This window comes from Oncorhynchus clarkii, chromosome 32 (genome assembly GCF_045791955.1).
Source record: "Oncorhynchus clarkii lewisi isolate Uvic-CL-2024 chromosome 32, UVic_Ocla_1.0, whole genome shotgun sequence".
NCBI lineage: Eukaryota > Metazoa > Chordata > Actinopteri > Salmoniformes > Salmonidae > Oncorhynchus > Oncorhynchus clarkii.
The window spans coordinates 10,236,729-10,250,949 of record NC_092178.1 but is presented as its reverse complement, the minus strand read 5'-3'; the positions used below and the strand labels follow the sequence as shown (position 1 = coordinate 10,250,949).

Sequence of the window (14,221 nt, the reverse complement as noted above, 5' to 3'; positions counted from 1 at the left end):
TGTATGTTAGAGTTAGAGTTAGCGTTTTGGGTTAGAGTTAGGGTTGTGGGTTAGGGTTGTGGTTAGGGTTAGGGTTGTGGGTTAGAGTTAGGGTTGTGGTTTAGATTTAGGGTTGTGGGTTAGTGTTATAGTTAGCGTTAGGATTGTGGGTTAGAGTTAGGGTTGTGGGTTAGAGTTAGGGTTCTGGGTTTGGGTTAGGGTTGTGAGTTAGAGTTAGGGTTGTCGGTTAGGGTTGCTGGTTATAGTTAGGGTTGTGGGTTAGAGTTATGATTGTGGGTTAGAGTAAGGGTTGTGGGTTAGTTAAAGTTTGGGTTGTAGTTTAGGGTTAGGACTGTGTGTTAGAGTTGTATGTTAGAGTTAGTGTTAGAGTTAGGGTTAGGGTTGTGGGTTAGAGTTAGGGTTGTCGGTTAGGGTTGTGGGTTAGATTTAGGGTTGTGGGTTAGAGTTAGGGTTGTGGGTTATAGTTAGGGTTGTTGGTTAGAGTTAGAGTTATGGTTGTTGGTTAGAGTTAGCGTTATGGTTGTGGGTTAGAGTTAGAGCTGTGGGTTAGAGTTAGAATTTGGGTTGTGGGTTAGAGTTAGAGTTGTAGCTTAGAGTTAGGGTTGTGGGTTAGTGTTAGGGTTGTGGGTTAGTGTTAGGGTTGTGGGTTAGAGTTAGGGTTGTGGGTTAGAGTTAGGGCTGTGGGTTATAGTTACAATTAGGGTTGTGGGTTAGAGTTATGGTTGTGGGTTAGAGTTAGAGCTGTGGGTTAGAGTTAGAATTTGGGTTGTGGGTTAGAGTTAGAGTTGTAGCTTAGAGTTAGAGTTAGGGTTGTGGGTTAGTGTTAGGGTTGTGGGTTAGAGTTAGGGTTGTGGGTTAGAGTTAGGGCTGTGGGTTAGAGTTAGAATTAGGGTTGTGGGTTAGAGTTAGAGTTAGGGTTGTGGGTTAGAGTTAGAATTAGGGTTGTGGGTTAGAGTTAGGGTTGTGTGTTAGAGTTAGGGCTGTGGGTTAGAGTTAGAGTTAGAGTTAGGGTTGTGGGTTAGAGTTAGGGCTGTGGGTTAGAGTTAGAATTAGAGTTAGGGTTGTGGGTTAGAGTTAGGGCTGTGGGTGTGGATTAGAGTTAGAATTAGGGTTGTGGGTTAGAGTTAGTGTTAGGGTTGTGGGTTACAGTTAGGGTTGTGGGTGACAGTTAGAGTTGTGGGTTAGTGTTAGAGTTAGGGCTGTGGGTTAGAGTTAGAGTTGTGGGTTAGTGTTAGGGTTGTGGGTTACAGTTAGGGTTGTGGGTTACAGTTAGGGTTGTGGGTTATGGTTAGTGTTAGGGTTGTGGGTTAGTGTTAGGGTTGTGGGTTAGGGTTGTGGGTTAGAGTTAGAGTTAGTGTTAGGGTTGTGGGTTAGTGTTAGGGTTGTGGGTTAGTGTTAGGGTTGTGGGTTAGAGTTAGTGTTAAGGTTGTGGGTTAGAGTTAGGGTTGTGGGTTAGAGTTAGGGTTGTGGGTTAGAGTTAGAGTTGTGGGTTAGTGTTAGCGTTGTGGGTTAGGGTTGTGGGTTAGAGTTAGAGTTAGGGTTGTGGGTTAGGGTTGTGGGTTAGTGTTAGGGTTGTGGGTTAGGGTTGTGGGTTAGAGTTAGAGTTAGGGTTGTGGGTTAGTGTTAGGGTTGTGAGTTAGGGTTGTGGGTTAGAGTTAGAGTTAGGGTTGTGGGTTAGAGTTAGGGTTGTGGGTTAGAGTTAGGGTTGTGGGTTAGGGTTGTCGGTTAGAGTTAGGGTTGTGGGTTAGTGTTAGGGTTGTGGGTTAGAGTTAGGGTTGTGGGTTAGTGTTAGTGTTAGGGTTGTGGGTTAGTGTTAGGGTTGTGGGTTAGGGTTGTGGGTTAGAGTTAGAGTTAGGGTTGTGGGTTAGTGTTAGGGTTGTGGGTTAGGGTTGTGGGTTAGAGTTAGAGTTAGGGTTGTGGGTTAGTGTTAGGGTTGTGGGTTAGAGTTAGGGTTGTGGGTTAGGGTTGTGGGTTAGTGTCAGGGTTGTGGGTTAGTGTCAGGGTTGTGGGTTAGAGTTAGGGTTGTGGGTTAGTGTTAGTGTTAGAGTTAGGGTTGTGTGCTAGAGTTTTAGTTGGGCTTTTGGTTTGGGTTGTGGGTTAGGGTTGTGGGTTAGAGTTAGTGTTGTGGGTTAGAGTTTTAGTTAGGCTTTTGGTTTGGGTTGTGGGTTAGGGTTGTGGGTTAGAGTTTTAGTTAGGGCTGTGGGTTAGAGTTAGAGTTGTGGGTTAGTGTTAGGGTTGTGGGTTACAGTTAGGGTTTTGGGTTACAGTTAGGGTTGTGGGTTAGGGTTAGTGTTGGGGTTGTGGGTTAGTGTTAGGGTTGTGGGTTAGGGTTGTGGGTTAGAGTTAGGGTTGTGGGTTAGTGTTAGGGTTAGGGTTGTGGGTTAGGGTTGTGGGTTAGAGTTAGGGTTGTGGGTTAGTGTTAGGGTTGTGGGTTAGGGTTGTGGGTTAGAGTTAGAGTTAGGGTTGTGGGTTAGTGTTAGGGTTGTGGTTTAGTGTTAGGGTTGTGGGTTAGAGTTAGGGTTGTGGGTTAGTGTTAGTGTTGTGAGTTAGAGTTAGGGTTGTGGGTTAGAGTTAGGGTTAGGGTTAGAGTTAGGGTTGTGGGTTAGTGTTAGGGTTGTGGGTTAGGGTTGTGGGTTAGAGTTAGGGTTGTGGGTTAGGGTTAGGGTTGTGGGTTAGTGTTAGGGTTGTGGGTTAGAGTTAGAGTTAGGGTTGTGGGTTAGAGTTAGGGTTGTGGGTTAGAGTTAGGGTTGTGGGTTAGAGTTAGAGTTAGAGTTAGAGTTAGGGTTGTGGGTTAGAGTTAGGGCTGTGGGTTAGAGTTAGAATTAGAGTTAGGGTTGTGGGTTAGAGTTAGGGCTGTGGGTGTGGGTTAGAGTTAGAATTAGGGTTGTGGGTTAGAGTTAGTGTTAGGGTTGTGGGTTACAGTTAGGGTTGTGGGTGACAGTTAGAGTTGTGGGTTAGTGTTAGAGTTAGGGCTGTGGGTTAGAGTTAGAGTTGTGGGTTAGTGTTAGGGTTGTGGGTTACAGTTAGGGTTGTGGGTTACAGTTAGGGTTGTGGGTTATGGTTAGTGTTAGGGTTGTGGGTTAGTGTTAGGGTTGTGGGTTAGGGTTGTGGGTTAGAGTTAGTGTTAGGGTTGTGGGTTAGTGTTAGGGTTGTGGGTTAGTGTTAGGGTTGTGGGTTAGAGTTAGTGTTAGGGTTGTGGGTTAGAGTTAGGGTTGTGGGTTAGAGTTAGGGTTGTGGGTTAGAGTTAGGGTTGTGGGTTAGTGTTAGCGTTGTGGGTTAGGGTTGTGGGTTAGAGTTAGAGTTAGGGTTGTGGGTTAGGGTTGTGGGTTAGTGTTAGGGTTGTGGGTTAGGGTTGTGGGTTAGAGTTAGAGTTAGGGTTGTGGGTTAGTGTTAGGGTTGTGGGTTAGGGTTGTGGGTTAGAGTTAGAGTTAGGGTTGTGGGTTAGAGTTAGGGTTGTGGGTTAGAGTTAGGGTTGTGGGTTAGGGTTGTGGGTTAGAGTTAGGGTTGTGGGTTAGTGTTAGGGTTGTGGGTTAGAGTTAGGGTTGTGGGTTAGTGTTAGTGTTAGGGTTGTGGGTTAGTGTTAGGGTTGTGGGTTAGGGTTGTGGGTTAGAGTTAGAGTTAGGGTTGTGGGTTAGTGTTAGGGTTGTGGGTTAGGGTTGTGGGTTAGAGTTAGGGTTGTGGGGTTAGTGTTAGGGTTGTGGGTTAGGGTTGTGGGTTAGAGTTAGAGTTAGGGTTGTGGGTTAGTGTTAGGGTTGTGGGTTAGAGTTAGGGTTGTGGGTTAGGGTTGTGGGTTAGAGTTAGGGTTGTGGGTTAGTGTCAGGGTTGTGGGTTAGAGTTAGGGTTGTGGGTTAGTGTTAGTGTTAGAGTTAGGGTTGTGTGCTAGAGTTTTAGTTGGGCTTTTGGTTTGGGTTGTGGGTTAGGGTTGTGGGTTAGAGTTAGTGTTGTGGGTTAGAGTTTTAGTTAGGCTTTTGGTTTGGGTTGTGGGTTAGGGTTGTGGGTTAGAGTTTTAGTTAGGGCTGTGGGTTAGAATTAGAGTTGTGGGTTAGTGTTAGGGTTGTGGGTTACAGTTAGGGTTTTGGGTTACAGTTAGGGTTGTGGGTTAGGGTTAGTGTTAGGGTTGTGGGTTAGGGTTGTGGGTTAGGGTTGTGGTTTAGAGTTAGGGTTGTGGGTTAGTGTTAGGGTTAGGGTTGTGGGTTAGGGTTGTGGGTTAGAGTTAGGGTTGTGGGTTAGTGTTAGGGTTGTGGGTTAGGGTTGTGGGTTAGAGTTAGAGTTAGGGTTGTGGGTTAGTGTTAGGGTTGTGGTTTAGTGTTAGGGTTGTGGGTTAGAGTTAGGGTTGTGGGTTAGTGTTAGTGTTGTGAGTTAGAGTTAGGGTTGTGGGTTAGAGTTAGGGTTGTGGGTTAGGGTTAGAGTTAGGGTTGTGGGTTAGTGTTAGGGTTGTGGGTTAGGGTTGTGGGTTAGAGTTAGGGTTGTGGGTTAGGGTTAGGGTTGTGGGTTAGTGTTAGGGTTGTGGGTTAGAGTTAGAGTTGTGGGTTAGTGTTAGGGTTGTGGGTTACAGTTAGGGTTTTGGGTTACAGTTAGGGTTGTGGGTTAGGGTTAGTGTTAGGGTTGTGGGTTAGTGTTAGGGTTGTGGGTTAGGGTTGTGGGTTAGAGTTAGGGTTGTGGGTTAGTGTTAGGGTTAGGGTTGTGGGTTAGGGTTGTGGGTTAGAGTTAGGGTTGTGGGTTAGTGTTAGGGTTGTGGGTTAGGGTTGTGGGTTAGAGTTAGAGTTAGGGTTGTGGGTTAGTGTTAGGGTTGTGGTTTAGTGTTAGGGTTGTGGGTTAGAGTTAGGGATATGGGTTAGTGTTAGTGTTGTGAGTTAGAGTTAGGGTTGTGGGTTAGAGTTAGGGTTGTGGGTTAGAGTTAGAGTTAGGGTTGTGGGTTAGTGTTAGGGTTGTGGGTTAGGGTTGTGGGTTAGAGTTAGGGTTGTGGGTTAGGGTTAGGGTTGTGGGTTAGTGTTAGGGTTGTGGGTTAGAGTTAGGGTTGTGGGTTAGAGTTAGGGTTGTGGGTTAGTGTTAGGGTTGTGGGTTAGGGTTGTGGGTTAGAGTTAGGGTTGTGGGTTAGGGTTAGGGTTGTGGGTTAGTGTTAGGGTTGTGGGTTAGAGTTAGAGTTAGGGTTGTGGGTTAGGGTTGTGGGTTAGAGTTAGAGTTAGGGTTGTGGGTTAGAGTTAGGGTTGTGGGTTAGAGTTAGGGTTGTGGGTTAGAGTTAGGGTTGTGGGTTAGGGTTGTGGGTTAGAGTTAGGGTTGTGGGTTAGTGTTAGGGTTGTGGGTTAGAGTTAGGGTTGTGGGTTAGTGTTAGTGTTAGGGTTGTGGGTTAGTGTTAGGGTTGTGGGTTAGGGTTGTGGGTTAGAGTTAGGGTTGTGGGTTAGTGTTAGGGTTGTGGGTTAGGGTTGTGGGTTAGAGTTAGAGTTAGGGTTGTGGGTTAGGGTTGTGGGTTAGAGTTATGGTTGTGGGTTAGAGTTAGAGCTGTGGGTTAGATTTAGAATTTGGGTTGTGGGTTAGTGTTAGGGTTGTGGGTTAGGGTTGTGGGTTAGAGTTAGAGTTAGGGTTGTGGGTTAGTGTTAGGGTTGTGGGTTAGAGTTAGGGTTGTGGGTTAGGGTTGTGGGTTAGAGTTAGGGTTGTGGGTTAGTGTCAGGGTTGTGGGTTAGAGTTAGGGTTGTGGGTTAGTGTTAGTGTTAGAGTTAGGGTTGTGTGCTAGAGTTTTAGTTGGGCTTTTGGTTTGGGTTGTGGGTTAGGGTTGTGGGTTAGAGTTAGTGTTGTGGGTTAGAGTTTTAGTTAGGCTTTTGGTTTGGGTTGTGGGTTAGGGTTGTGGGTTAGAGTTTTAGTTAGGGCTGTGGGTTAGAATTAGAGTTGTGGGTTAGTGTTAGGGTTGTGGGTTACAGTTAGGGTTTTGGGTTACAGTTAGGGTTGTGGGTTAGGGTTAGTGTTAGGGTTGTGGGTTAGGGTTGTGGGTTAGGGTTGTGGTTTAGAGTTAGGGTTGTGGGTTAGTGTTAGGGTTAGGGTTGTGGGTTAGGGTTGTGGGTTAGAGTTAGGGTTGTGGGTTAGTGTTAGGGTTGTGGGTTAGGGTTGTGGGTTAGAGTTAGAGTTAGGGTTGTGGGTTAGTGTTAGGGTTGTGGTTTAGTGTTAGGGTTGTGGGTTAGAGTTAGGGTTGTGGGTTAGTGTTAGTGTTGTGAGTTAGAGTTAGGGTTGTGGGTTAGAGTTAGGGTTGTGGGTTAGGGTTAGAGTTAGGGTTGTGGGTTAGTGTTAGGGTTGTGGGTTAGGGTTGTGGGTTAGAGTTAGGGTTGTGGGTTAGGGTTAGGGTTGTGGGTTAGTGTTAGGGTTGTGGGTTAGAGTTAGAGTTGTGGGTTAGTGTTAGGGTTGTGGGTTACAGTTAGGGTTTTGGGTTACAGTTAGGGTTGTGGGTTAGGGTTAGTGTTAGGGTTGTGGGTTAGTGTTAGGGTTGTGGGTTAGGGTTGTGGGTTAGAGTTAGGGTTGTGGGTTAGTGTTAGGGTTAGGGTTGTGGGTTAGGGTTGTGGGTTAGAGTTAGGGTTGTGGGTTAGTGTTAGGGTTGTGGGTTAGGGTTGTGGGTTAGAGTTAGAGTTAGGGTTGTGGGTTAGTGTTAGGGTTGTGGTTTGGTGTTAGGGTTGTGGGTTAGAGTTAGGGATGTGGGTTAGTGTTAGTGTTGTGAGTTAGAGTTAGGGTTGTGGGTTAGAGTTAGGGTTGTGGGTTAGAGTTAGAGTTAGGGTTGTGGGTTAGTGTTAGGGTTGTGGGTTAGGGTTGTGGGTTAGAGTTAGGGTTGTGGGTTAGGGTTAGGGTTGTGGGTTAGTGTTAGGGTTGTGGGTTAGAGTTAGGGTTGTGGGTTAGAGTTAGAGTTAGGGTTGTGGGTTAGTGTTAGGGTTGTGGGTTAGGGTTGTGGGTTAGAGTTAGGGTTGTGGGTTAGGGTTAGGGTTGTGGGTTAGTGTTAGGGTTGTGGGTTAGAGTTAGAGTTAGGGTTGTGGGTTAGGGTTGTGGGTTAGAGTTAGAGTTAGGGTTGTGGGTTAGAGTTAGGGTTGTGGGTTAGAGTTAGGGTTGTGGGTTAGAGTTAGGGTTGTGGGTTAGGGTTGTGGGTTAGAGTTAGGGTTGTGGGTTAGTGTTAGGGTTGTGGGTTAGAGTTAGTGTTAGGGTTGTGGGTTAGTGTTAGGGTTGTGGGTTAGGGTTGTGGGTTAGAGTTAGGGTTGTGGGTTAGTGTTAGGGTTGTGGGTTAGGGTTGTGGGTTAGAGTTAGAGTTAGGGTTGTGGGTTAGGGTTGTGGGTTAGAGTTATGGTTGTGGGTTAGAGTTAGAGCTGTGGGTTAGATTTAGAATTTGGGTTGTGGGTTAGAGTTAGAGTTGTAGCTTAGAGTTAGAGTTAGTGTTGTGGGTTAGTGTTAGGGTTGTGGGTTAGAGTTAGGGTTGTGGGTTAGAGTTAGGGCTGTGGGTTAGAGTTAGAATTAGGGTTGTGGGTTAGAGTTAGAGTTAGGGTTGTGGGTTAGAGTTAGAATTAGGGTTGTGGGTTAGAGTTAGGGTTGTGTGTTAGAGTTAGGGTTGTGGGTTAGAGTTAGAGTTAGAGTTAGAGTTAGGGTTGTGGGTTAGAGTTAGGGCTGTGGGTGTGGGTTAGAGTTAGAATTAGGGTTGTGGGTTAGAGTTAGTGTTAGGGTTGTGGGTTACAGTTAGGGTTGTGGGTGACAGTTAGAGTTGTGGGTTAGTGTTAGAGTTAGGGCTGTGGGTTAGAGTTAGAGTTGTGGGTTAGTGTTAGGGTTGTGGGTTACAGTTAGGGTTGTGGGTTACAGTTAGGGTTGTGGGTTATGGTTAGTGTTAGGGTTGTGGGTTAGTGTTAGGGTTGTGGGTTAGGGTTGTGGGTTAGAGTTAGTGTTAGGGTTGTGGGTTAGTGTTAGGGTTGTGGGTTAGTGTTAGGGTTGTGGGTTAGAGTTAGTGTTAGGGTTGTGGGTTAGAGTTAGGGTTGTGGGTTAGAGTTAGGGTTGTGGGTTAGAGTTAGGGTTGTGGGTTAGTGTTAGCGTTGTGGGTTAGGGTTGTGGGTTAGAGTTAGAGTTAGGGTTGTGGGTTAGGGTTGTGGGTTAGTGTTAGGGTTGTGGGTTAGGGTTGTGGGTTAGAGTTAGAGTTAGGGTTGTGGGTTAGTGTTAGGGTTGTGGGTTAGGGTTGTGGGTTAGAGTTAGGGTTGTGGGTTAGAGTTAGGGTTGTGGGTTAGAGTTAGGGTTGTGGGTTAGGGTTGTGGGTTAGAGTTAGGGTTGTGGGTTAGTGTTAGGGTTGTGGGTTAGAGTTAGGGTTGTGGGTTAGTGTTAGTGTTAGGGTTGTGGGTTGGTGTTAGGGTTGTGGGTTAGAGTTAGAGTTAGGGTTGTGGGTTAGTGTTAGGGTTGTGGGTTAGGGTTGTGGGTTAGAGTTAGGGTTGTGGGTTAGTGTTAGGGTTGTGGGTTGTGGGTTAGAGTTAGAGTTAGGGTTGTGGGTTAGTGTTAGGGTTGTGGGTTAGAGTTAGGGTTGTGGGTTAGGGTTGTGGGTTAGAGTTAGGGTTGTGGGTTAGTGTCAGGGTTGTGGGTTAGAGTTAGGGTTGTGGGTTAGTGTTAGTGTTAGAGGGTTGTGTGCTAGAGGGTTGTGTGCTAGAGTTTTAGTTGGGCTTTTGGTTTGGGTTGTGGGTTAGGGTTGTGGGTTAGAGTTAGTGTTGTGGGTTAGAGTTTTAGTAAGGCTTTTGGTTTGGGTTGTGGGTTAGGGTTGTGGGTTAGAGTTTTAGTTAGGGCTGTGGGTTAGAATTAGAGTTGTGGGTTAGTGTTAGGGTTGTGGGTTACAGTTAGGGTTTTGGGTTACAGTTAGGGTTGTGGGTTAGTGTTAGGGTTGTGGGTTAGTGTTAGGGTTGTGGGTTAGAGTTAGGGTTGTGGGTTAGTGTTAGGGTTAGGGTTGTGGGTTAGGGTTGTGGGTTAGAGTTAGGGTTGTGGGTTAGTGTTAGGGTTGTGGGTTAGGGTTGTGGGTTAGAGTTAGAGTTAGGGTTGTGGGTTAGTGTTAGGGTTGTGGTTTAGTGTTAGGGTTGTGGGTTAGAGTTAGGGTTGTGGGTTAGTGTTAGTGTTGTGAGTTAGAGTTAGTGTTGTGGGTTAGAGTTAGGGTTGTGGGTTAGGGTTAGAGTTAGGGTTGTGGGTTAGTGTTAGGGTTGTGGGTTAGGGTTGTGGGTTAGAGTTAGGGTTGTGGGTTAGGGTTAGGGTTGTGGGTTAGTGTTAGGGTTGTGGGTTAGAGTTAGAGTTGTGGGTTAGTGTTAGGGTTGTGGGTTACAGTTAGGGTTTTGGGTTACAGTTAGGGTTGTGGGTTAGGGTTAGTGTTAGGGTTGTGGGTTAGTGTTAGGGTTGTGGGTTAGGGTTGTGGGTTAGAGTTAGGGTTGTGGGTTAGTGTTAGGGTTAGGATTGTGGGTTAGGGTTGTGGGTTAGAGTTAGGGTTGTGGGTTAGTGTTAGGGTTGTGGGTTAGGGTTGTGGGTTAGAGTTAGAGTTAGGGTTGTGGGTTAGTGTTAGGGTTGTGGTTTAGTGTTAGGGTTGTGGGTTAGAGTTAGGGTTGTGGGTTAGTGTTAGTGTTGTGAGTTAGAGTTAGGGTTGTGGGTTAGAGTTAGAGTTAGGGTTGTGGGTTAGTGTTAGGGTTGTGGGTTAGGGTTGTGGGTTAGAGTTAGGGTTGTGGGTTAGGGTTAGGGTTGTGGGTTAGTGTTAGGGTTGTGGGTTAGAGTTAGAGTTAGGGTTGTGGGTTAGGGTTGTGGGTTAGAGTTAGGGTTGTGGGTTAGAGTTAGGGTTGTGGGTTAGAGTTAGGGTTGTGGGTTAGGGTTGTGGGTTAGAGTTAGGGTTGTGGGTTAGTGTTAGGGTTGTGGGTTAGAGTTAGGGTTGTGTGTTAGTGTTAGGGTTGTGGGTTAGTGTTAGGGTTGTGGGTTAGGGTTGTGGGTTAGAGTTAGGGTTGTGGGTTAGTGTTAGGGTTGTGGGTTAGGGTTGTGGGTTAGAGTTAGAGTTAGGGTTGTGGGTTAGGGTTGTGGGTTAGAGTTAGGGTTGTGGGTTAGTGTTAGGGTTGTGGGTTAGAGTTAGGGTTGTGGGTTAGTGTTAGTGTTAGAGTTAGGGTTGTGTGCTAGAGTTTTAGTTGGGCTTTTGGTTTGGGTTGTGGGTTAGAGTTTTAGTTAGGCTTTTGGTTTGGGTTGTGGGTTAGAGTTAGAGTTAGCGTTGTGGGTTAGTGTTAGGGTTGTGGGTTAGAGTTAAGGTTGTGGGTTATGGTTAGGGTTATGGTTAGGGTTGTCGGTTAGAGTTAGGGTTGTGGGTTAGTGTTAGGGTTGTGGGTTAGAGTTATGGTTTTGGGTTAGCGTTAGTGTTGTGGGTTAGAATTAGGGTTGTGGGTTAGCGTTAGGGTTCTGGGTTAGAGTTAGAGTTAGGATTGTGGGTTTGAGTTAGAGTTAGGGTTGTGGGTTTGAGTAAGGGTTGTAGGTTAGATTTAGAGTTAGGGTTGTAGTTAGAGTTAGGGTTGTGGGTTAGAGTTAGGGTTGTGGGTTAGAGTTAGGGTTGTGGGTTAGAGTTAGGGTTGTGGGTTAGAGTTAGAGTTAGGGTTGTAGTTAGAGTTAGGGTTGTAGTTAGAGTTAGGGTTGTAGTTAGAGTTAGGGTTGTGGGTTAGAGTTATGGTTGTGGGTTAGAGTTAGGGTTGTGGGTTAGAGTTAGGATTGTGGGTTAGAGTTAGGGTTATGGGGTAGTGTTAGGGTTGTGGGTTAGAGTTGTGGGTTAGGGTTGTGGGTTGTGGGTTAGAGTAAGGGTTGTGGGTTAGAGTTAGGGTTGTGGGTTGTGGGTTAGAGTTAGGGTTGTGGGTTATGGGTTAGAGTTAGGGTTAGGGATGTGGGTTAGAGTTAGGGTAAGGGTTGTGGGTCTGATAGTGTGTGTTGTTATCAGGGGTGTTTGCGAGAAGGTCATTTTGTGTGTGTGTGTGTGTGTGTGTGTGTGTGTGTGTGTGTGTGTGTGTGTGTGTGTGTGTGTGTGTGTGTGTGTGTGTGTGTGTGTGTGTGTGTGTGTGTGTGTGTGTGTGTGTGTTTGTGTGTGTGTGTGTGTGTGTGTGTGTGGTGGCACTTAGCGATAGTTTCACTCTCAGGAAGTACCCTGCTCTCAGCCAGTCAACACACACACACACACACACACACACACACACATACACACACACACACTCACTCACACTCACACTCAATCCAAACAGTGTAGACTCCAATGTAAATAAACATTCCACACGGCCAGCTACTGATGATACCATCATACTACCCCCATCACCCCAGGGACCACCCCACCCCCTCTAACTGCCCTCCTCTCCCCAATACAACCTACCCCCTCTAGCTGCCCTCCTGTCCCCAATACAATCTACCTCCTCTAACTATCCTCTTGTCCCCAATACAATCTACCTCCTCTAACTATCCTCCTGTCCCCAATACAACCTACCCGTTTAACTACCCTCCTGTCCCCAATACAACCAACCCGTCTAACTACCCTCCTCTAACTTCCCCCTCTAACTACCCTTCTCTCCATCCCCAATACAACCCACCCTTTCTAACTACTCTTGCTCTTACTGTCCTCCTCTAACTACCCCCTCTCTCTACCCTCCTGGCCCCAATACAACCTACCCATCTAACTACCCCTGCTCTAACTGCCCTCCTCTAACTACCCTTCCTCTAACTGCCCTCCTGTCCCCAATACAACCTACCTCCTCTAACTACCCTCCTCTCCATCCCCAATACAACCTACCCTCTCTAACTACCCTTCCTCTAACTACCCCCTCTAACTACCCTCCTCTCCATCCCCAAAACTACCTACCCTCTAACTACCCCCCTCTAACCACCCTCTAACTACCACTCTCTAACTACCCCCCTCTAACTACCCTCTAACTACAACCCTCTAACTACCCCTCTCTAACTGCCCTCTAACTACCACCCTCTAACTACCCTCTAACTACCACCCTCTCACTACCCCCCTCTAACTACCCTCTAACTGCCCCCTCCAACCACCCCCCTCTAACCACCCTCTAACTACCCCCCTCTAACTACCCTCTAACTACCCCCCTCTAACCACCCCTCTCTAACCCCCCTCTGCCACCCTCTTTCCACCCCCTTCTAACCACCCCCCTCTAACCACTCCCTCTAAACACCCTCTAACTACCACCCTCTAACCACCCTCTAACTACCCCCTAGCTACCCCCCTCTAACCACCCTCTGACTACCCCCCTCTAACCACCCCCCTCTAACCACCCTCTAACTACCCCCTCTAACCACCCTCTAACTACCCTCTAACTACCCCCCTCTAATCACTCTCCTCTACTCTCTAATCTACTCTCCTACCTTGTCCTATCAATTTACTTGTTCCTTCCCCCCTTCCTCTCTCTCTCTCTCTCCCTCTCTCTCTCTCTCTCTCTCTCTCTCTCTCTAGATAATAAACAAAAGTGAAACAAACAAACAAAAGTGAAACAAACAATACAAAATTCACTGTAAACAAAAGTTCCAAAAGAATAAAGCCATTTGAAATGTCTATGTACAGTGTTGTTATGATGTGCAAATAGTTAAAGTACAAAAGGGAAAATAAATAAACATAAATATGGGTTGTATTTACAATGGTGTTTGTTTCACTGTTCTTCACTATACACACACATGCTCTCTCTCTCTCTCCTTCTCTCTCTCTCTCTCTCTTTCTTCACCTCTCTCTCTCTTTTCTCTCTCTCCTTCTCGCTCTCTCTCTCTCTCTCTCTCTCTTTCTTCACCTCTCTCTCTCTTTTCTCTCTCTTTCTCTCTCTCTCTCTCATGTCATGTCATGTCCTGTTCCAGTAGGACATCTGGGTGTGTTAGGGTTAGAGTTAGGGTAACCCTCTCCCGCCCAGACACAGTGTTTCTAAAGCCAGCCCTCTGCTAGGGAGGAGGCACCAACCCTGTTCAGAAGAACAGACATAGAGAGATTAAGTTCAGATAGTTTGGGACAGCAAAGAGAGCACATAGACAGAAAGAGAGAGGGATTTACAGACAGAGAGACAGGAAGAGACCCTGAGACTGACAGACAGTGAGAGTCGGGTAGATTTGATCGAAATAGAGAGAGTTATTTTGGGGTGTTAACCTGCTCTTATATTTAACCTCTGACCCTGATGATGTCATTGGGCTGTGGACTAAGCTACCTGTTCTCTCAGCCCCCCTCCTTACAGCTGGGGGGGGGGTGTTCGCTCCGCGGCAACGTGGGGAGTGTGTGTGTGCGGCTGGACGGTGTGTGTGGCCGCGAGGAGCTGACCAGACTAGAGCTGGTCCAGAGACTGGCTAAGGACGGCTGCAGACTGCTGCAGAACCAGAACTATAGAGTACCAGACCACCGCAACCCCACCGTGAGTACACACACACACACACACACACACACACACACTAGGTTTGGTGGTATCCAGATGTTCATTCCTTCATACGGTTCCTGTACCATACCGGGGTATACGATGCACACAAGGGGCGCTATTTATTTCCAAACGTAAAAAATACAAATATATATATTTTTTTTTGTTTACTCACAATCAAATTTAGGCAGCAGGGGTCTTTATCCAGGAGTTGATTAATTGTCTCCGCTGTAACCAAGAAGCTTGATCTTGCAAGCTAGCTACTTAGCTATTAAGTTAGGAAACCAAATGTATAACTGGAGGTCTTATCTGGAGATCATTTAGAGATCATTTATCTGGAGGTTATTTATCTGGAGGTTATTTATCTGGAGGTTATTTATCTGGAGGTCATTTATCTGGAGGTTATTTATCTAGAGGTCATTTATCTGGAGGTTATTTATCTGGAGGTCATTTATCTGGAGGTTATTTATCTGGAGGTTATTTATCTGGAGGTCATTTATCTGGAGGTCATTTATCTGGAGGTTATTTATCTGGAAGTTATTTATCTGGAGGTTATTTATCTGGAGGTCATTTATCTGGAGGTCATTTATCTGGAGGTTATTTATCTGGAGGTCATTTATCTGGAGGTTATTTATCTAGAGGTCATTTATCTGGAGGTTATTTATCTGGAGGTTATTTATCTGGAGGTTATTTATCTGGAGGTAATTTATCTGGAGGTTATTTATCTGGAGGTCATTTATCTGGAGGTTATTTATCTGGAGGTCATTTATCTGGAGGTTATTTATCTGGAGGTTATTTATCTGGAGGTTATTTATCTGGAGATCATTTATCTGGAGGTCATT

At 46.2% G+C, this 14,221-nt stretch overlaps 1 protein-coding gene across 1 annotated transcript in view; it reads left to right on the top strand.

Annotated features, from left to right (window-relative positions):
- Positions 1-14,221, top strand: part of LOC139392094 (rap guanine nucleotide exchange factor 5-like) — an 81,400-nt gene that overhangs the window by 31,380 nt on the left and 35,799 nt on the right. The window contains exon 9 of the mRNA XM_071139813.1: positions 13,191-13,379. Coding sequence (XP_070995914.1) covers positions 13,191-13,379 — 189 coding nt within the window. The remainder of the gene's footprint in view (positions 1-13,190; positions 13,380-14,221) is intronic.